The sequence below is a fragment of the Coenobita brevimanus genome, chromosome 50, assembly GCF_032717465.1.
Source record: "Coenobita brevimanus isolate Jiangsu-jjx chromosome 50, ASM3271746v2, whole genome shotgun sequence".
Taxonomy (NCBI): Eukaryota; Metazoa; Arthropoda; class Malacostraca; order Decapoda; family Coenobitidae; genus Coenobita; species Coenobita brevimanus.
The window spans coordinates 13,221,954-13,244,518 of NC_137003.1; the positions used below are offsets into that span (position 1 = coordinate 13,221,954).

Here is a 22,565-nt window from a genome sequence, read left to right on the forward strand (position 1 = left end):
GTTAATCATAACAATAAGATAGAGTTAAAGCAATATTTAATAAACAATATGTTAAAATGGTATTATCACCTACCAGTAATACAGTATAATGTATGTATATATTTTTTAAATAAAATTTATCACAATCATCCTAATAATATACTTGAAAGTTTCAGAAATGAAATACTTTTTGAACTTCACCAGCTGTGCACATTACATAGGGAAACCTAAAGTATCTAAAAAAAAAAATATCCAGTCCAAGCCTTGGTCTCTTCTTCTCTTACTGGCTCCCTTCAATCTATGTCTCTTGGTCGCACTGTTGCATCGTTATCTCTTTTATCGCCACTTCAATGGTCACTACTCCTCTGAACTGTCTGCTTGCATCCCTACACCAATACAGCGGGCGTGTAGCACCCATCTAGCAACAAACTCTCATCCCTTTCTTATCCAGCTCTCTAATCTAAGAGTTAACCATTACCTCCAGTCCTTCATGTATGCAACATGTCAGCTCAGGAACTGTCTTCCTGTGTCTGTATTTCCTACTGCCCATGATCTCCAGCCTTTCAAACGCAGTGTCTCTGGGCATCCCAAATTGAACAGATCTTAAATTTGGCCTACTTTTTTATTTTTATTATTTTTTTTAGAGGGAGCAATTTTTGGGCTCCTGGCGTTTGGTTCCCTTCTTCCTTGCATTAAAAGAAAATATATTAACTGAAGAATTTTTCACAAGCAAAATGCACCATGACGAAACGTAATGCCAAGTTAGTCTTGTCACAAACTTTTAAAAATCTGTGAATGGAAACTTTCGTATATTTTGTTCCGAAGAATTACAGTCATGGATAATAATGATAATTTATACTAGGGAGGCTCATGTCATAATTGTTTTAACAGGTTTGGAGATGATGCATCACCTATCTCATTTGTTGGCTGATGATTTTCTCCCAGTCTCAATTTTCTCCAAATTGTGATATTTTTTGTCTCTTACTTCATTCCTACAAAGCCTATGGTCATTCGGTGAACAGCAGCTCAAGCATGAAGTCAAAAGGCAACGTTCCAGTGGGGTTTTCAGGGGAGCTTGGCGGGAGTAACATTTCACACACCCGTCAAAATATCCAACATGAAGGGCAACGTTGGTGGCATAGTCTTGCTGGGATGGGGTCACAAGGGTTAAAATAAATCTTCAGAAATATATGCTGATGTCACATTTTATTAGATATATTCTAAACCACATTTTAATACAGTATTTGGTTTGACTAAGGAGACATTGTAATACAAAGATCAGGATTTGTGTCCCGGTAGAAACGTGAACGTGTCCGATTAGTCGTTTTTCTCGGTCTTTGCCATCTTAACATAGTATTTCTACGTATATAAACATTACAACACAGTTTCGAACAAAGAAAGTATGCAGGTCTAAACGATCCCGGAGACAAAAATGGTATGGTTTTCGGACACAACTCCAAACTTCCCTCCCCTTCTCCTCCTCCCCTCCCCCCCAAATACCACCACCTCCCTTGATGGGGAGGTAATTCACACCTATACTTCACAAATTGAAACATCTCACGATCCTCAGTACGAGTTGTAGAACCTATATTGTATAACATAAGAACAGAACATCATAGAAAAGCAAGTCAGTGATATATTACTTTCAATAATAAGTCAAAGGTGTTGCAGTATATTATTCACAACCATGCAGTCTAGCCCGGAGATGTGTACAGAATCAGGAGTTGGACACACGTCAACGGAGTCGGACACGTCACATTCAAAATATGAATGCAAAACAGCATTAGAAATCCTCTGACATTTTATAGAAAAAATTATAAGAACTTTCAGCTACAGCATGTTTATCAGTTTTTCAAAATCACTCGCAATTGGACTGGAATTTTTCCGCTAAGAGTTTGCAGCTATTAGACTACATGTTCTCGCCACCTTGGGGAAACAAGCCGTTCGACAAACAGATAAACAGGTAAAAAAAAACAGGCGTACAGACGATCACACAAGATATCGACTCTACTGTTGCCTGTGTTATATGTACCGCCAAACGAAATATTATTTAGTTTATTGTAGGTGAGAGGCCCTCCTGTACGGAAGAGGTGACAGACAAATAGACATACAGAGGCAAAATGAGAGTCTACACTATCGAACCACAACGACTGCTTTATTATTATTATTATTATTAATTGCTACCCCCGGGCAATATTATTCACTTGCTGTGTGAACACGACCCTACTGTAAGTAAAAGACAAGTAGGCAGACAGACAGATGGAAAGATTTCGTGTGCATTATCAATCGCCATTTTTCTCCATTATATATATATATATATATATATATATATATATATATATATATATATATATATATATATATATATATATATATATATATATATATACACTTCTGCCGGTTATTTTAAAAAGCAAGTACAGTAAGTTAAAACAGATGTCAATGAGATAGATCTGGTAAAGCTTTTCAACACAGACACTTCTGTTTATACTTACTACCTCCAAATAATTATTTTTTGTTTAGGAAATCTTCTCATATTGAACGGATTGATTAAAGGCATATCTAATCCCTCTGTTACGAAACCCTTCCGATTCTGAATAAAATCGTCCGACGTTTGAAGAACAATTTAAGAAAGATGCGACTGTAGTGAGTTAACTTTTCCATCATCTGGATTTGTCATATTCAGTGTTCTTAATTATTAACATGAAATCTGAATAGCCCAAAAGAATACATTTTCTGGAAATATAATATTACAGGATTATTTGGCTTGTAGATATTCAAACGTTCATGAAATAATAAAGTCAGCTCGTTAAGTGATATACTAGTGATGTTCAAAAAGGTTATATCCTGGCGGGGGAATATTAATAACTCGAAGATGAGTTTCAAAACGGTTGGTCCGATGTTCACAGAGGGAGTCGTGTGTTGCCAATCACTGCTGAAGGAATAATTTAAGTTTATTGATAATCCTCTTGTCCAAGCACTGTAGACAATACAAAGGGTGAAGAGGAGAGGAAGGTGGAACTGGGAAAGGGCGAACAGGCTGGAGGAAGAAGAAGTGGGGGAGGAGAGTCCGGGTTCCTCGTTGTCGATGTTTGGCAACGCATCGTGTTGCATGGCAGCAGAGTTCTCACCTGTGGGTGGAAATGTGACGAGGGTTAGAAAACTGCGGAATCTGGGAGTGAAGATCTATAACAGGAATTAAAAATATTCACTGAGAAGGACAGTATATCACGTAAAAGGAATACTACAATATCTACTGTAAATCATTAAATGAAGCTGCATATGTGTGCGTGTTTCTGTGCGTATGTTCGTTTCTTTCACGAGAATGGTAGTTAATACTGACCTAATTATTTTTGCATTACGTCCGGGTAAGTCCAGTTTATGTCGAAAAATTACTAAACAAAAATTGTGGCGATCGCGCGCTGGGCTATGGTGAGAAATTGTCGAAAAACGCGACATGAGAAGATGTCTGTTTGTGTGTTTGTTTCTTTAACGAAAATGGTAATATATGTTGGCCTAATTCTATCTGCATTAGGTCACGGTACGTCCAGGGAGTGTCAGAAAAAAAAAAAAAAAACGAAGATAATGGTATTTTCATAATTATATTTTGTGATATAAACGCTATTATTTTGTCCCACAATTTTTTTTGCAGGCAAGCACTAGCATACAATAATATAAAGATCTTAATGAGCACATACCTCTGCAGACACCAGTAGATATTATCTACTGCTGTAATGTCAGTCTTACCAGAAGAATGTTTTTACGGTCTCAGTGTGTCCCGTTGCACAGTATACAGTAAGTGAGAGTATAACTCCGTCAGCGTAAAAAAAAAAAAAAAAAAAATCTATTCCTTCATCTGTATTCAGGTCTACCTGAAGATCTAATCAGCTCTTTGACCCACTGTCCACTAATCCAGTACATTTCTTTGAAAACCAATAATACCTTTTTGAGATATCTTGTAAACAAATAGACAGACAGCTATGGGTGAGAACTCGGACATAACCTCTTTCGAACTTCGTTGGCGGAGGTAAAACTGACAGCACTAGACGCCACTTGGTTGTTCCGCAACTCTTTCACCAAATTTGGCTAAATCAAATAAAGAATGTATATACTGCTCACACACACACACACACACACACACACACACACACACACACACACACACACACACACACATACACACACACACACGAACGCACGCGTCATACAAAATATAGTACCTACTTGGGTCATACAAAATATAGTACCTACTTGGGTATAAAAATAAATATATGGTAACATGCAATACAATAATATGTTTAAAAGGTCCCATGCACTGACTGGTTGTTGTAATCGTTAAGTCACCTAAAACAATTGGCTTCGCTGATAGCTAAGTGACGTCACAGTTTAGCCCACTGTGCATAATTAAATGTGATTGTGATATTATGGAGAAAATAGGCACTTTCGGTTGCTTTTATTCATATTCTTATTGAATCTTTGGTGGTAGGTGGGGCGCTCGCCATCCACTCACTCGATATAGTGCTGCTCTCGGATGTCTGCCCTTTCCTCTTCTCCTTCCTACTTTCCGCCCTTCTTTTTCTCCCTTTCTTTACTTCATTCTTTCCTTGTCCTTCTGACTACGGGTGACTGTACATTCCTTCTTCTGTTTTTCTTTCCTTCATTCTTTCCTCTTCCTTCTGCCTATGGGTGACTCTACAGTGAGTGACAAGCCAAATAGTTTCACGTACACCAGGAAACCAATTCCTACGCTGGTTGGTAACCATATAACCAAATTTTGGCGCCTGGTGGTTCACTGGGTAATTACGGCGTTCCATTCGGATTAAGCCGGTGATGGTTTATATCCAAAGGGTGGTTAGGGTTTATTGTTCACATAATGCCACTCAGGGATGAGTGAGGCTGGTCACTTTCATTTAAAATGTCAGGACCAACTTGCTTTGCTCCTAAGCTCCTCATGGGGCAACGTAGGATTGAATTTTGGATGGATGAGTGGATGGATGTTTGAAAAGATTTTCTTATATTTCCGACCAAATTTTAAAAGCTGCCAGGACTCTATTCTCACTCCCAAGTAATTAAATCTCTTTGGATGGGAGTAAGGCGCTGTCAGATTATCACAGGTATCAGATGCCAAAGCAACCCAAACTCTGAAAAGCAGGATTGTCTAATCAGCACGATGGGATATGTCTTTGATGCCACTAAAACAATGGATTATCAGAGAGAGAGAGAGAGAGAGAGAGAGAGAGAGAGAGAGAGAGAGATTCATCAAGAAATTCAAATGACAGATGCTGGAGTAACGGATGGAACACTGTCTTCGTCGACACACTGGAGGAATAGTTTCACATGAGCTCTGATATTTCCAGCAGTTCACTGATACACCCAAGAAAGCAAAGAGAATATTTGTTTTAATCACCAAAGACTTCTTACGATATTTCGTCCTATGACACCTTTTTAAAAATTCTATTCCTACTTTTCATGGTGACTTTATTTAACTTATAGAGACTCTGAACTGGAGAAGTTAGAGATATCCTTCACTGCCAACTTTTAGTGAATAATATCGCTTGATGACCGAAAAAAAAAAAAAAAGGGGGGGAAGAAAAGAAATGCGTGATCAGGTTGCTGGGTTAACCCACTAGACCAATGGGATACTTTGGGGGGGGGACCTATGGGGTAATTCTGAGTATCTGAAGTAACTGATGACAGATTTTTGACGGTCAGTTTCGTGGGGCAAGATTTGTGAATAGCCATTTTCCCGTCAATCATCACATACACAGCATACTTGCAGGCAATGCAAGATAAAGGTCTGGTATCGCAATGTGCTTCATTTTGCATCAGACAATTGTGCAGTGAGAAACTTGACAGTTTTGGGTGAGAATGAAAGGTTACCCTATTAGCAGTGAATTGGGTGGCTAAATATTGCTGCCAGTCTCGTCAGCCTGTCTCACACCATCTCTGCAAAGAGAAGTTTTCCAAAATGTTCAGAATCAAACTGGAGAACATAGTTGGTTCCACGCGTTAGATAATCTCTTTTGTGCACTTACTGTTACCCAATCACTGGTACTTCAGTTGTCAGAGAATATGAAATTTCAAGCACACTGCCGAATTTTCAATTTATTTTTCAGGCGTTCTTTGACATGCAACCTCCAAGGGCATATTTTTAATTACCCTAGTTGTTACAGTCTCCTATATGAGATTTAGTCACTCGAGTAAGATTGCATCTTTCCTTAACCCTTCAATGGCCGCAGGCATCGAATGACGTATAGCCGATAAATGGCCACAGGCGTCGTTTGAGCGTGGCCTATGAGAAACTGCAAAAATTTTTGGGAAGTGAACAAACATCCTGAACGTCTTCAGACTGACCTACACTACACTCCCCCCATACAACTCGTCAAGCAGTTCAGAGCCTGCTGCTGTGATGAGTGGATTTTCCATTTTTTCGCTCCTGGCCATGCCTAAACAAGCACACCTACACCCATTATCTTGACCAAGGCAGAAAATATCATCTTTGTCCTCTCTTGCAAAACACACACAACCACCTGTTTATGATTATGAAATAATATTGACACAAATGACAAAGACATGATAAGTGAAAAATACATTTCTGTCTTGGTATCTTTACCTATTTGCTCAGGTTTGTTGTACTGGTTTAATTCGATGCAGTGCGACTTATTGAAAACTGTGAAAACTTTTGGGAAGTGAACAAACATCTGGGACATGAGACTGACCTTCACGCCTCTCACACCTTATCTGTCACTGTCAGTTCGCCACCTGCAGCTGTGACGAGTGGTTGTACGATTTTTTCGCTCGTGGCCAACGCACATAGTTACATCCATTATCTCGACCCAGGCAGAAAATATCTTTTTCTTCCCTTGCAAAACTCACACAACCACCCAGTTTACGATTATAAAAATAAAAACAGGCATAAACAAAAAAGACAAAAAAAAAAAAATATTTTTGTTTGGTATCTTTACCTATTTGTTCTGGTTTGTTGCACTGTTTTGAATCATTTAACATATTCTTTGCCTTTTACCAGCATAACAGGATAGTTTTCTGTGTTCACGTATACTTTCGTGGGTGAAAACTTCTTTCCCTTCCTACTAATCAGCTCATGCGAGGGGTAAATGGCAGGTCGTCTCGCAATTCTGATGTGTAAAGTGTTGTGAAACATCCAGCTGTACCCTTTTTCCTTACCCAGGCAGAAATTGTCATACTTTTCCCACACTCACGACAGACAGGCAGCAACATATATTGCGAAAATAACAAGGTAAAATGATAGAGAAAGGAGAATGTGTTATTACGGAAAAAATATGTTTTCCCCCACCTGTAAACGTATTTATTTCTGCTATGTCTCTGTATTAGTAATAATTAGATTTATTCGTAGTTTTGAAACTCCATTAAGATTCTATTTTTACCCATGCACGTGGTGTGGGAGCGGCAGGGTGCGACTTAACTTCCTTTTGCTAATTGGATCTAACCCTCCATTTTCATTTCTCGTGGGAGAGCCTAGCCTCGGGGGACTGGCAATTTTCGCATTTAGGACTGAAAATTCAACCCATTCCTTCCCTTTTCCAAGCATGGGCACACCGATAACCTAAAAAATAACTTGGCACTACCATAAACATACTTTATATAAAAAGAGTGAAAAAATATTCATATTTTTTTTTTAGCCAGTCCTAACATATGTACTGAAATCATTCGATATCAGCGTATCTAATATATGCACAGCATTTCAGCGCCATTCACATTGTTTTAGGGATAAAAAATATATATATATATATAACAACACGTGCGATGCTGCAACGTGGCAGCACCTCTCGGCAGCGAATATCGGTTGCCGATATTTCTGCAACTTTTGCGCTCCATTGCAAACCATAGAATGGGTCTAGGAAGCTGGGATTTACACTCTTAGGTGCGTCTGAACTTCAATCTATCTATCTATATACCTAGGTTGCTTCCCCAAAGAAAAGGGAGGGAGCAGAGACAGGACGACACACTCCCAATTTACTCATCCACTCAAACACATTCATTCGCATCTTAGCCCCAAAGGGGAGAAGGGACAGATCCTCACCTCACCACACCGCACGAGGGTCAACTGCACAATGCAGTCAGTGACATCTGCAGCAGGGCCTGACAGCAGAGCTGGTTTACCCCTGCCACATGATAACAGACCCATCCCCTTACCCGCACCTGAACTGATCAGCTGATCAGACAATTTTTTTTTTTAAATAACAACACAGGAAGGAAAAACAAATAAATAAAAAAAATAATCCATACACCAGATTTCTGGTGTCCTCTACAGGTATTCATAAAATATCTGTAACAGTTAGACTTGAACAGCTGTGGGTTGAAATTTGAAGGGAAACAACTCTGGGGAAGCAAGTTCCAGATAGATGCATTTCGGGGAATGAAAGAATTCTGATAGGCAGAAGTTCTGCAATATGGCTGAGTGACATTCCAGTCATGAACACTACCAGATGCCCGTGTAGCACGAGGGAAGGCATGGAGAGGTGGCATCATGAACGCAACTTCGTCTGAGCATTTGCCATAAAAATATCTGTAAAATAATGCAAGGGAGGCAACATTCCTTCTTACTTGCAGGGGAGGTAGTTTATTTGTAAATGCGGGAGAATATCCCCCCAGGGCTGCGTCATCATTTATTCTTTCACAATTTCTCTTCATTCATTTCTTTCATGCACAGCCACTCTTCCTTGCTCAACAGACATCCCTCTCACATCCAACACTTTCTTCGCAGTATCCATCCATCCTATTGGTGGTCTTCCTCTCAGCCTTATACCTCTCACATCAGACCTAGTTAATTTTTTCACCAATCGCTCATTATCCATTCTCTCCATGTGCCCACACCATTGCAACACCCTCTGCTCAACTCGATCAGCCATCTCCCGAACAACTCAAGGTCTCCTTCGCACTTCATCATTTCTCACTTGATCCATACACGTCACTCCACACACATACTCCTTGGACACCTCATCTCCATTGCATTCAAACTTTTCCTCTCTTCTACACCCATATTCTATGTTTCAGCCCCATACAATGCAGTCGGTACCATAACACCCTCATACAGCATTCTCTTTACACCAGTTCTAAGCGAATGACATCTTAACACTTTTTTCCATTCCTCCCAGCACCTTTCCTACTTCATTCATTCTAAACTTCACTTCTACATCTATTCTTTCATACACAGCAACATGTGACCCTAAATATTTAAAACACTCTACCTCCTCAAGCAACTCACCATTCAAAACTATATTCATCCTACTACCATCTACCAACCTCGTACACTTCATCACTTTACTCCTATTCTCATATACTTTCAAAATCCTCCTTTCACACACCCTTCCAAACTCCTCTACCAACAGTCTCAATCTCTCCTCTGAATCAGCCACCAGTGCAGTATCATCTGCAAACAGCAGCTGCTTCAGATTCCACTCTCTACCATCAGCATTCACCAGACTCAGACCTCCACCTAACACTCTTGCATTCACCTGTGTTACAACCCCATCCATATAAATATTAAACAACCAAGGCGACATCACACATCCCTGCATCAGCCCCACTCTCACAGGAAACCAATCACTCACAGTATTTCCCACTCTTACACACACTCTACTAATTACATAAAAACTTTTCACCCCTTTTAGTAACCTACCATCAAGTCCATACAATCTTAAAACAGTCCACAAAGCCTCCCTATCAATTCTATCATATGCTTTCTCTAAATCCATGAACGCCCAAAACACATCCTTACCTTTCGCTAAATACTTTTCACACACCTGTCTCACAGAAAATACCTAATCCACGCATCCCCTCTCTCCCCTAAAGTTGGGTGAAGGGACTAGGGACCCCCTCCTCTGTTTCTTAGTTTCTAAAAAGAGACATGTCTCTTCAGTATGGCAAGAAAAAAAAAATCGAAACTTCAGAAAATGACCCTGGCGTCGGCGTGGGGTGCACATAAAACTCCGGAGTCACTGCGATGGAGGGGTTAAAGAAAGATACAGAGGGGAGCCACGAATGATACCGAATTTTATTTGGGGAGACGCGGAATGGAAAAGGTTGAGGACCACTGCTCCAGACCCTTGTTTTTATGTATTGAATGTATAAGTAAATTAAGGGAGGGGGAGGGGGTGAATTTTGGACAAAAGAGTTTTCACCTCTGCAAGCCGGTAGTTGAAAGGAGATACACCAAATGCATCTTTCCACTCCATCCCACCCGGCACACACACACACACACACACACACACACACAAGCCTACGATAACACTTGGTTTTCCAAGACTAATCGCTTTCTTCTCTTGCTTTTTTTTTTTTTTTTTTAACTTGTAATAAGGTTTGAGTTTCCAGCAACCCCATCACAAACAGACTGCCCTTCCTAAGATTAATGAAATCGTCTGGTAGAAGCAACAAAGCTAAGTATCATCGTTGTTAGGGGTGACATTAGAGTCATTAAATTCAAATATAATCAACCCCTTCACTACGATGAATATTATTTCCGTATATCCCTGCTACTCAAGATGACTTACTTGAAGCTGGAAAAGGTTTCTTGTACTGAAAAAAATAATGAAGGTTTGATCTAGCCCTTCCAATTCGAAATGCCTCTTCTAGCGTGAATAACGGCTTCAAAATTAGCAAGAACAAATAAGCATAGGCAGCGCTATGCTGCTGGTTCCATCTGATCAGCACATATCCCCCACCTCCCTGCACACCTAACCAAGCGCATAACTGTCCTCACCTCCTTCCCTCTATATAACACAGAAACATTGAAATTTAATAAAGTCAGTGATATGAAATAGGGAAGTGTAATAAGTAAAAAAACACCACCATCATCATTGACACCACCGTCACCATCATCACTACCACGAACATCATCATCACCACCACCACCACCACCATCGTCATCATCATCGTCACCACCACCAATACCATCAGTACCACCACTACCGCTGTCAACATCATTAACGCTACGCTCTTCCAATCCTCCATCTGACCAAGCACATATCCCCCACTTCCCAGCACAACTAACCAAGCGCGAAACGGCTCCCTCCCACCCGCTCCTCCTTATAACACAGAGACAGCACATTGGAATCTCAGAGATTTTTTTTTTTTTTTTTTTTTTTTTTTGCTTTCTCATTATTTAAAAACTACACAGCATTCTACCTATGAAAAGGCACCAGTTCGCTGTCAGAAACAACTCTGCGAATTTTCTTGACTGTAGTGAATAATATTTTATTTGTGGCTTGCGATTACTCGCTCAGGTCGCATTGAATTATTATTATTATTTTTTTTTGAGCCAGGTAGACGAAGTCGATGGTCATTATTTTTGTAAGATATGTATCTGTGTGTGTCTGCCTAGGTCGAAAACTCAAATCTCAGAAAGTATTGATTGTAGAAGGAAAAGTTATTAATAAAAGTTGTTTAGAGTCACAACTTGAGTTCAAATGTCACTCAGGCAGCATTGGGAGTCATCCAGGCTGAATAGAATATTATTAAAGTCATGTTTTCATCTTAACATTATTATTACAGTCTGCCTGGCTCACAGATGACGGGTAGTAAAAAAAAAAAGTACTTAAAACACGGCATTCTATCAAAAGGCACTGGTTCGGTATAAAACATGCAACTATGTGAAAAATCATGACTATAGTTAATAATTTCAGAGATTTGCTCTGGAAACGAAAATCTCTACGCCCAGCAGCCCAACTATACGGACGGACAGCAGTCATAACATTACCCTCCTCTGACTTTGTCAAGTGGAGGGGAAAAGTAATGGAGACTTCACCAAATTAATGGGGTTAAGCAAAGAATTATTAAACTCGAGTTAAGGCGTCAAAAGGAATCTTAATTAATTCTGCACAGAAACAGACAACTGCATTAGGTTGGGACTTCAGAGAAATGAACTTATTCATCCTGACGCAGCATCGTCACAGAGGTACTGAACAATGAGCCAGTGAGCTGGAAAGACATGAGAATATTTTTTTTTTCTCTTTTTTTTTTTTTTTTCTCTCTCTCTCTACATACATACATACATATATATATACCAAATACTGAAATGCTTGGGGTATGCAACCGTCTTAGGAAATTGTGTAATTATTTTAGCATACTTCGGTAACGCCGCACCAAGATAATGTCTGCCAGGTGTATAATTGATCATTAAAGTGTTAAAAAGTAATATGTGAGTGCATTCACGTACTTGGGTAGTGTGATGGAAGGTTTGGGGATGAAGTGCTTGAAAGGTTACAGCAAGGAAGGAAGGTAGTTGGTTCACTGAAAGAGGTGATGAGAAACAGGGAGGTGAGTAGGGAAGTTAAGAAGTCACTGCATGATAATATTGTGATCCGTACCCTGACGTATGGAAGTGAGGCGTGGACCTTGCTAAAGGGGAACAACTCAAGAGCGACAGCAGTGGAAATGAGTTACTTGAGAGGAGCGTGTGGAGTGACATGGAGGGACAGATTGACGAATGAAGAAGTGAAAGAACGTTGTGGGGTGGATGTGGATGTAACTGAGAAAATTAGGGGAATACATTGAGGTGGTTTGGATATGTGGAAAAATTGGGAATGAAGTACTGACTAATTGGGTGTGTGTAGGTGAAGTGGAGGGAGGGAGGGGGAGGGGGAAGGGGAGACTGAAGGTGGGGTGGAGGGATAAGGTATATGAGGGAGGAGGGGAGTGAGCTGGGGGAAGGGGCAGTCAAATGGTGGGTGACAGAGCGACTTGGAGGCTTTTTGTACGCGGCCACCCTTTGCGGGATTAAGGCGTCTGGCTATAAATAGACAAATAGAATATCTAATAGGTTCCCTCCTTATTTTCCGAAAAGGGGGTGCTGTACTGCAGGAGAAGGGTAATTTCAGCCTGCAGTCTACTGCGTTCAAATACAGAAAAGCCTTGGGTCGTGACTTCAGTTACTACTGTCTAATAAACATCATGAATGCCATGTCGTCGTACATATCTCATAATTTCTTCAGGTGAAATAATTAATGATGCAAAGGATGGAAAAACTTTTACTTAAAACATAGTTATTAAAAACTTTTTCATTCATGCCTTGGGTGAGTGACTGTAGGCCAACTGAAGCCAGGTAAAATAAAGCCAGCATAATCCGGACTCGTTTTATCTAGAAACCCACTTAGCTTATTAGTGCCCAAGGTCCCTGTGTATGGATTTTGCTGGGAGGGTACTTAGCTTAACCATCCATCTCTAGTCTGGTCATAGTCATTAAGTTCATAGGTCGGGTTCATATGGGTTCCCCATTTTATTAACTGACGAAAATACCCTATTCTGTTCTTTTTAAATGATCATGGAAGACAACTGGTCTTTAAAAACATGTTTATGTCAATCTCTAACCCATTAGTGCCCAGGGTCTCTGTGTGGATTTTGCTGCAAGGGTATTTACGCACTGCCCTCCACCAACAGGCTCGTTGTCACGAACTCTAAGGTTGTCACCAAAGGGTTCCCCTATTTATGTCATATTGAAAAATGCCCCATTCCATTCCTTTTTCAGGAACCATGGATGCCACTTCGTTAATATTGTTAAGAAGCGAGATTCGCCAGTTAGGTAGTCAAAGAGCTTCTCAACGTTTCTCGACATTAACCGTAGGTTCCGGCACGAGTCAGAGTTGCCAGCTTGCCTGCTGTTTGAGAGAGTAGTTGTTTCATAAATTATGCATTAATATTCGTGCTTTTTCCTCTGTAATGTATTATTTATGTGACTTCTTGTTAATTATCAAATTTAAGCCAGTATGCTAGATAATTTACAGTGTTATGTAATGTAAGAAAACTCTGGCATGTTTTGGTTGTCTCCGAGTTGGTAACTGTTGTTGCTGGGGGCAGGTACAGGACTAGCACATCCTAGAATGTTGGAGAAGGAAGGAAGCTTATATAAGGATGGGAAAGAGAACAGAGCAAGTTCAGTCAATTTTCAGTTCAATTTGAGTGAAGTTCAGTTGGTTTTCAGTTGAGTTTGAGCATAGTGCAGTGCAGTGCAGTGTACGTTTGTGTATCATCGGTACTTGTGAAAATGAGTGAACTGTTGTTGTCGAGCATTAAGTGTGACTGCAGTTAATAAAGTTTGTATAGCTCCAGTGCTTGTGAAAACAGCGATGTGCAGTTGGAAAGCATTAGATCTAATTACCTGGAAAATAAAGACAGTGAACTTAAGAAGCCAGTGTTCATTTATGATGCCTGAGCTGATCCTGTGTACTGTACACCTGAAGGCTGTCCATAGGAAGTACAACTCACTGGGCAATGTCCTTCCTGTACTGTACTACTGCTGCTGGAGCCTGTGGCAGTGTGGGGACGGGGATGTAACACTGGTGTCAGGAGTGTGGATTTTTAGAACGTGCTGCAGTAAATCTAATCTTCGACATCGAGCAAGGGGGTGTGCAGACAAGATCCCGAGCAGGGCAGGAGGATGAGGTGTCATTGGCAGCAATTCATCAAGGCACTGAATGAAGGACAGAAAGAACTCAAAGAACTATTACAGGCATAAAGTAAAGAACTCAAAGAACAATTACAGGCACAAACTAAAGAACTCAAACAGTAATTACAGGCACAGACTGAAGGACAGAAAGAACTCAAGGAACGATTACAGGGACAAAGTGCACAATTGAAGCCAGAGTGAACAACTAGAGGCACAAAGTGAAGAACAAAAGAATGATATGAATAACTTCAAGAGGCACCAGAGGAGCAACAGAGGGAATTACAACTGAGGATGCAAGGACAGCTAGATGCTTTCATTGCGGAAATGAAGGAAGAACAGCAACAGCTTAAGGAGGAGGTAGATGCCAAGCCTGAGAGTATGAGTCTCAAGGGTCTTGCAATGGAAATTCTGGGCCAGATGTCCATAGAGGAGAGGATGCAGATGGAGGATGCAGATTTGCAACCAGTGTTAGAGTGGCTGCAGTGAAGTACAGTACAGTGCAATCATCTTGGGAAGAATTTTCCAGGTTAAGCCCTGTGACCAAGAGCTACTGGATTTAGTGGGACCTTCTTCGTCTGAATAATCGACTACTGGAGTGTCAGAAGGAGATACTTGAAGACCTCAGCAAATATTGGCAACTGGTGGTTCCGAAGTAGATCAGGTCCGAGATCTTGGATGAGTCCCATAACCAGATCTCTAGTGGGCACCTGGGAGTGAACAAAACTCTAAGCCACCTGCGACAGGGGTTCTACTGGATTGGCATGCACCAGGATGTTGAAGAGTGGCGTTGGGCCTGTGATGTGTGTTGTGACAAGAAGGGACCCAAGAAACGTGACTGCACCCCTCTTCAGCTGTACCAAGTGGGTGCACCGATGGAAAGAGTCGCTGTGGACAATGCTGGACCTTTGCCACTCACTGAAAGAGGAAACCAGTATATACGTGTTGCCATGTACTACTTCACAAAGTGGCTAGAAACCTATGCCATCACCGACCAAGAGGCTGAGACTGTTGATCAGGTGTTGGCTGACCAATTTTTCTGTCGTTTTGGAATGCCACAAGAGCTACATTCAGACCAGGGTAGAAACTTCGAGTCTGCTGTGTTCCGTGAGTGCTGGAAGTTGTTGGGGATCAAGAAGACCAGGACGACCCCACTAAGGCCACAGTCAGACGGGATGGTGGAGAAATTCAACTGGACCCTAGGTCAAGAACTGGCCAAGTACTGCGTAGATGGACAAACAGAATGGGATCAGAAATTACCTGTGTTGCCGATGGCATATCTGTCTGCATCCCATGAATCTACCGGCTACAAACCAGCAAAACTGATGTTGGGCCATGAGTTATGCCTGCCTGTTGACTTATTAATGGGAAGACCACTTGGTGAAGAGCTGCCTACAGACACTACTGGCAATGCAAAGGACCTTCAGGAAAGGCTGGCTGAGGTACATCATCAAGTGCGAGTAGCTCTCAAGTTTCAGGAGAGGTGATGAAGTGCAAGTATGATACCAAGGCAAGTGGGGTGGGCTTCAAGGATGGTGACCAAGTTTGGTTATATGATCCTCAGTGATAAAAGGGACAGTCATTGAAGCTGCAGAGCTCATGAGATGGGCCTTACACTGGTTGGACCACCTATCAGACCTAACGTATCGGATTCAGGGAGGCAGGAAGTCTCGCCCAAAGGTGGTACACGTGAATCGTCTGTGGCAGTACCATGGGCCAGGACAGTACATCTGGGACGTCTCTGAGGAATCGTGCTCTCCCACAGCCGAGGATGTTGAGGAGGACCAAGGAGCTGAACTGCAAGAGGATGGTGACAGTTTCCCAAGAGAAGAAGTGAATCAGGAAGGGGACCAAGACCTTCCTGGAGGAGTGGGCCGTGAGGAGGAGCAAGGATGTCGTCGGAAATGTAACAGAAGAAGACCTGGTAAGTTGAAGGATTATTTTGTATATAGTTAGATGTTTCATCAGGGTTAAGGTTTATGCTTGTATATACTGTGTAGTTTTGTCGGGATGACAAAGGACTAGGGAAGGGGCAGTGTTAAGAAGTGAGATTTGGCATTTAGGTAGTGAAAGAGCTTCTTGAGGCTTCTCAACGTTTACCGTAGGTTCCGGTACGAGTCAGAGTTGCCAGTTTGCCTACTGTTTGTTAGCGTAGTTGTTTCGTAAGTTATGCATTAATATTCGTGCTTCTTTCTCTATAATGTTTTACTTATGTGATTGCTTGTTAATTATCTAATTTAAGCCAGTATGCTAAATAATTTACAGTGTTATGTAATGTAAGAAAACTCTGGCATGTTTTGGTTGTCTCCGAGTTGGTAACTGTTGTTGCTAGGGGCAGGTACAGGACTTGCACATCCTAGAATGTTGGAGAAGGAAGGAAGCTTATATAAGGATGGGGAAGAGACTAGAGCAAGTTCAGTTGGTTTTCAGATCAGTTTTAGTGAAGTTCAGTCGGTTTTCAATTGAGTTTAAGTGAAGTGCAGTGTCAGTGAAGTTTGTGTATCATTGGTACTTGTGAAAATAGTGAAGTGTTGTGTCAAGCATTAAGTGTGATTGCAGTTAGTAAAGTTTGTGTAGCTCCAGTGCGTGTAATAACAGTGAAGTTCGAAAGCATTAAGTGTAATTACTTGGAAAATAAAGACAGTGAACTTAAGAAGCCAGTGTTTATTTACGACGCCTGAGCTGATCCTGTGTACTGTACACCTGAAGGCTGACCATAGGAAGAACAACTCACTGGGCAATGTCCTTCCTGTACTGCACTACTGCTGTTGTAGCCTGTGGCAGTGTGGGACAGGGATGTAGCAATATGCACTCTCCTACTACTCTATACTATTTCTGCTGTAAATAGTAGAGCTCGGATGCAATCAAGCTCACCTAAGTGTCTGAACTTGTAATTAACAGTTTGAAATGAAAAAAGACCAACGTAACCCTTGATTCTAAAATCAGTATCATGTACACCCTCTGAAAAAAGTGTCGGCTTCTTCGGGTACTATGGTTGTGACAATGAGCAACTTCTGCAGACAAAACATAGGTCTATAAATGTGGTGCCTCAAAACATATATCACCCAGTAAGTGAATATTTTCGAAATTTTGAGTTCAAATACCGGTAATTACCAATTATAATATTTGTACATATAATTACAGGATGCCCCATATATCACAATGCTTCATCCATGTTTCAGAATGATACGTGCTGTAAGAGTGCTGATACTTTTTGGGGAGGGTGTACATAACTACTTTTGAAAGTCACGAGACATATGGAAATATTCGCATGGAAGTATGCATGTGTGCTCTGGCCAGACGACTAAACAAGCGATTTTTGCCATGACGGTTGGGGATTCAAAATGCAGCACTTTTTCCTGTGCACAGGGTTTTGCTGTAATGTACAGTCGTCGGCAAAATGTTCTTGACACTTCTAGCAGTGTCTGGCAATTCCGAAAGTTTATTTTCCACCTTAGAATTTCCCAATTTCTCGGCAAGACATCGATGGAAAAGCTGTAATGACTGATCACTAGCAAGTGATCAAGTACTTTAGCAATTGTTAATAATATTCATATACTAGACGTTTCAGTACTGTTAACATAATGTACTACATTTGTATGGTAAACTATAGACAACAATAATAAGAGGGTAAACACTATGCTTTCCTCCGTGCGTTGATGCATCTTGCTTTAAATTACTTGGGAACGATAGGAACATTGTGACATGGTAACGAGTATTTGTAGGAGTACAGTAGCTCTGCCTCAGTAACTGCACGAATACACTCTGGTAAAAATAAAGCAAACATGAAACAGCTAACAGAATTTGGCAGGTCCCATATTTTGCATATCCCCGCTTTTAATTGAGAATATGATCTAAAAAATAATTAATATTATAACACATCGAAGCTGCAGGAACAAGACTTACATCTGGGTGAGTTCAAGTCTGACGGACTACAGGACAGACGGACATGAGCTGGATTCCAGGGGGCGGATGCACTATTGCTTTCCTGTAAGGTCCCCTTATGGGCGCCGGCGCTGCAGTCCCCGTACGATGGTTGGCGTTTTGCCATCGTACGGTGACCGCAAGGCTGAGGGCGGGGAAAACTCGCTATGTATTAGGGAATTTTTCCCCGTTCAGCTGATGATCTCTTTGTCCAATCACAATGCAGGATGCTTCTCTGTCTAAAAGCTCAAGCCAATCATCGTGTTAGGAGACATTCTCAGCTGACGAGAACTCAAAAACAAAATAGGGTGACAGGCCGACAGGCCCTCCCACTTTTAAATGAAATATATGAAGTGTTCGTCAGTTTGAGAAGTGTAGTGAGAAAACATCACTCACATTATTACCAGCATAATTAATACTGCATGTTGTGCAGCTGTACAGTACATTACTATTACTATACAAAAATGTACATTACTTTCAGTATACTGCCCAGACCGAATTACTCGTATATTTATCATTATAGCTGTACAGCACTACTACGACGGTAATGTGCGCTGTATATAACGAAACTGACAATGGTGTACACTGTACACTACTGTACATGACAGTATATGTCGAACAAAATTCCCTAGAACAGAACTCCCTGAGTTAAGAGTTACAGCAAAGAAAATTATTTTGCGTATTATTTCTCATACCGGTATATGTTTAACAGTAACCTATCCTGACCTAACAACCTAAAATAACCTGACCTTAGGTAACTGAACAACCTAAGCTAAGCTAGCCAATCCTAACCCAACCTAACCTAACCTAACCTTAACAGAACAAGCGTACCTAACAACCTAACTTTACCTACCTAAATAACCTAACCTAACAAACTTAGCTGAACAAAAATAACAACCACATCGAACAAGCCACCCTCAGCCAACAGAAAATACTAATCTTTGCCTGATGTACCAAACTCAATTTATTTAACCTTTGTCAGAGATTCACAAACTATTCTTGGTCATTCCTCGCTTTTGCCAGAAAATACCGGATGATTCCTCTCTAACTTCTAAGAGGAGATTCCATCCCTCCTTGGGAGTTACTTTGAATAAGTAAATACTCAAGAGTTAATTTTAAAATCTTATGGCATAGAATTTAGTTGTTTTATGGAAATTTTTAGTATGTTCTGGGAATATTATAAAGATTTTGTACTTTTATGTGGGCATAACAATTATATGAGGATCCAACTTTTGTCTTTACTCTTAAAAAAAGCACATATCAAAAGCCACAAGCCATCAAATCTAACCAGTACATAACAGGTTTTTATGATCGTTTTGGCCTTTTTAATTATTTTCCCCCTTGACATGTCAAAATTCCCGTGCCCGCATCCCCCAGCTTAAACTAACATTTGCTAACTCAATATTACCCTAAACTAGCATTACCCTAATTTTAACCTACCCCATTCCAAAAATGAACTAACCTGACTTAAATAACCTGAGTTTAAAATAATCCAGTCAAACCTAAAATTAACCAAAGCTTAACCTAATTCTTAAACTAACCTAATCTCACCCAACACAAACCTAACCTTAAATTAGCCTAAGTTTAACAAAGCTTACCTTACCATAACTCAGTCCAAAAATAAACATACCTTACCTAACAAAAAGTAACCTATTCTAACCTAAATCTAGACTAACCTAACCTAGCCTAATTCTTAGACTAACTTAACGTAACCCAACCTTCAACTGGCCTAAGTTAATCTATGCTAACCTTACCACACCCCAATCCACATATAAACAAACCTAACCTAACAAAAATTAACCTAATGAAACCTAACTACCTAACCCAACCTATCTTGAAACAATAGCTTAGAAAGGGGTTTTGTTCTAGGGGCTTGACTTATTAGGCTATTCTCCAAGAGGACCTTGTCCTGATAGTGTTCACTAATGTACTGTACAACACAACACATTATACTACTGTACAGCACTACACCTTTCACAACAATACACAGTAACATTACTGTATACTACTTTAGGCTACAACATCAATGCACACTATAATTTTGTACAAACTTAAAGCATACTTTAATATTGTAAAACAATAATGTACTCAGTAGTACTATACAACACTAATGTACACCAAAAACTGTACAGCATTAATGTACACATAATACAGTAGAACACTAATGAACACTAATACTGAAACAAGTAATTTACACTAATGTACAATACACCTCACTGTATATTGTTCAATAGCGTCTCTATATACTACCCAGTAGAGTGAAATAATTCGTTTACACAAGGGAGAATGCTTAATTCAGTTTATTTCCAGGTGGCTGAAAGATACGGGAGACGTTAAGGGTGGTCAGGCCCACTCTTTTCAGCCATCGCAATTCCGGCTTCCGTAAGGTCTCCGAAAGTGTTTAGCGCATACCAACATCCGACACTGTTCGCTTTTTCCCCGCCCGTCGGGACCGCATCTGCGTTAGTGCATCCAGCCCCAGGACCGTAATATCAAACAGCATACTTTTGTACTATCACTGCAGTATAGGTGTATGAATTATGGTGTGAAACTGATCTTTCTAGAACTGACTGGTTTCACTGCGTTTCCATGTATAATACATAACTCTTCACTGATTAATACCTTGCGATCAACGTGATGCAGAGATGGTATATAATCCACTGCGCTTGGCATCAGCTGCCATAAAGCACTTCAGAATAAACAGAATGGAAGCCACCGCAGGCCAGTCTTGCGGCAGTTGGTATGGAACCCAGGATTACTGAGTAGAAAAAAATTGATTAAACATCAATCTTGCCCATTTAATCCTATCATTATTATTTGATTTGGTACTTCTTCTTGACCATGGCCCGGTGTTCATAATTATCAGTGTTCATAGTTCTTTGGCTTATATGTGAACGACAGTTAAACATGTCACTTACAAATATATCACATTACTTAGGTCGAACATCCTTACACATTCCATCTGTTTCGAAGCGTCATGAGCTTCTTAAATGTGTTTTTTTTTTTCTCTCTCTCTCTCTCAAGAAAAACATTATTAAAACTCTAGTATGTACAGCTAATATCGATATCTGATCATCATATGTAATGAAAAGCTGTGAGGCGGAGCTAAGGTACTCCTACAAATATTTGTTACCACGTCACAATGTTCCGATCTTTCCCAGGTAGTTTAAAGCAAGATACATTAACGTAAGGAGATATGCATAACGTTTACCCTTTTGTTATTGTTGTCTCTAGTGTCCCATACAATTGTAGTATGTTAACAGTACTGAAACTATTATATGAATATTATCAAGAACTGCTAACATACTTGATCACTTGCTACTGACCAATCATTACTACTTTTTCATCGACGTCTTGCCGAGAAAGCGGGAAATTCTAAGGTGGAAAAAACAAAACTTTCGGGACTGACAGACACTGCTAGACGTGTCGAGACACATTTGACTACAACCGTACATCAAAGACCACAAAAGGTTTTAGTTCTTAAAAAAAAATCAGTAATTAAATAAAAAAGGTAGAGAATTTACCACTACAACGACTATTTACTTACCATAAAATGAGATGAAACAGGCCTGCAGCTCTTCCTCTCTCTCTCTCTCTCTCTCTCTCTCTCTCTCTCATTAACTTATATTGTGTGAAAGTGCCGTCATGTAGCACTGGATTCTAGCAGTTAATTAAAGTGTGTCGTCCTGTTACAGGCGATGAGATAGCTTTTATTATTAGTGTGGACTTCCTGGTCTTGCCCACTTACTCAGTTTAGGGAAAGGGTACATTAATTTCCTTTTTTTTTCTTTCTTTTTGTCTGCCTGTTTGTCCGTCTCTTTGTCTTTTTGTCTCTGTGTCTTCTTGTCCTTCCCCCCCCCCCCTCTCCCTCTGTGTTGCTCACCTGCCAACACATGCACCAGCACTGCAGCACATGTAATGTTGTAACAGCAGGTGTACGTGCCAGAATCTGCTGGTGTTGCATCTGCTACGTACAACCGTGATACCAGGAACCCACCCACTGGATCACCCTTCATGCTGTAGGGAGAAAAACAGGGAGAAGGAGTTAGCAGAGTTTCGAAAGGAGTTAAGAGAGCGACAGAAGAGACTGGGGAGCTGGGAAATTTGGACATACATAGGAGAATTCTAAAAGAGGTACAGTAGGATTGAGTTACTGTAGAATTAGGGATGGAAGAGATAAGAAGTGTTACATGGATTTGACAGGGCCCAGAAGGTTGAGTGAAATTAAGTTAGGTTTTAGGTA

The 22,565-nt window shown here is 40.5% G+C and overlaps 1 protein-coding gene across 1 annotated transcript in view; it reads right to left on the reverse strand.

Annotated features, from left to right (window-relative positions):
* The window catches only part of LOC145399866 (obscurin-like), a 146,773-nt gene that overhangs the window by 16,609 nt on the left and 107,599 nt on the right, over nucleotides 1-22,565 (reverse strand). Inside the window, exon 6 of the mRNA XM_080272447.1 lies at nucleotides 22,206-22,339. Within this exon, the coding sequence (XP_080128573.1) occupies nucleotides 22,206-22,339 (134 nt within the window). The remainder of the gene's footprint in view (nucleotides 1-22,205; nucleotides 22,340-22,565) is intronic.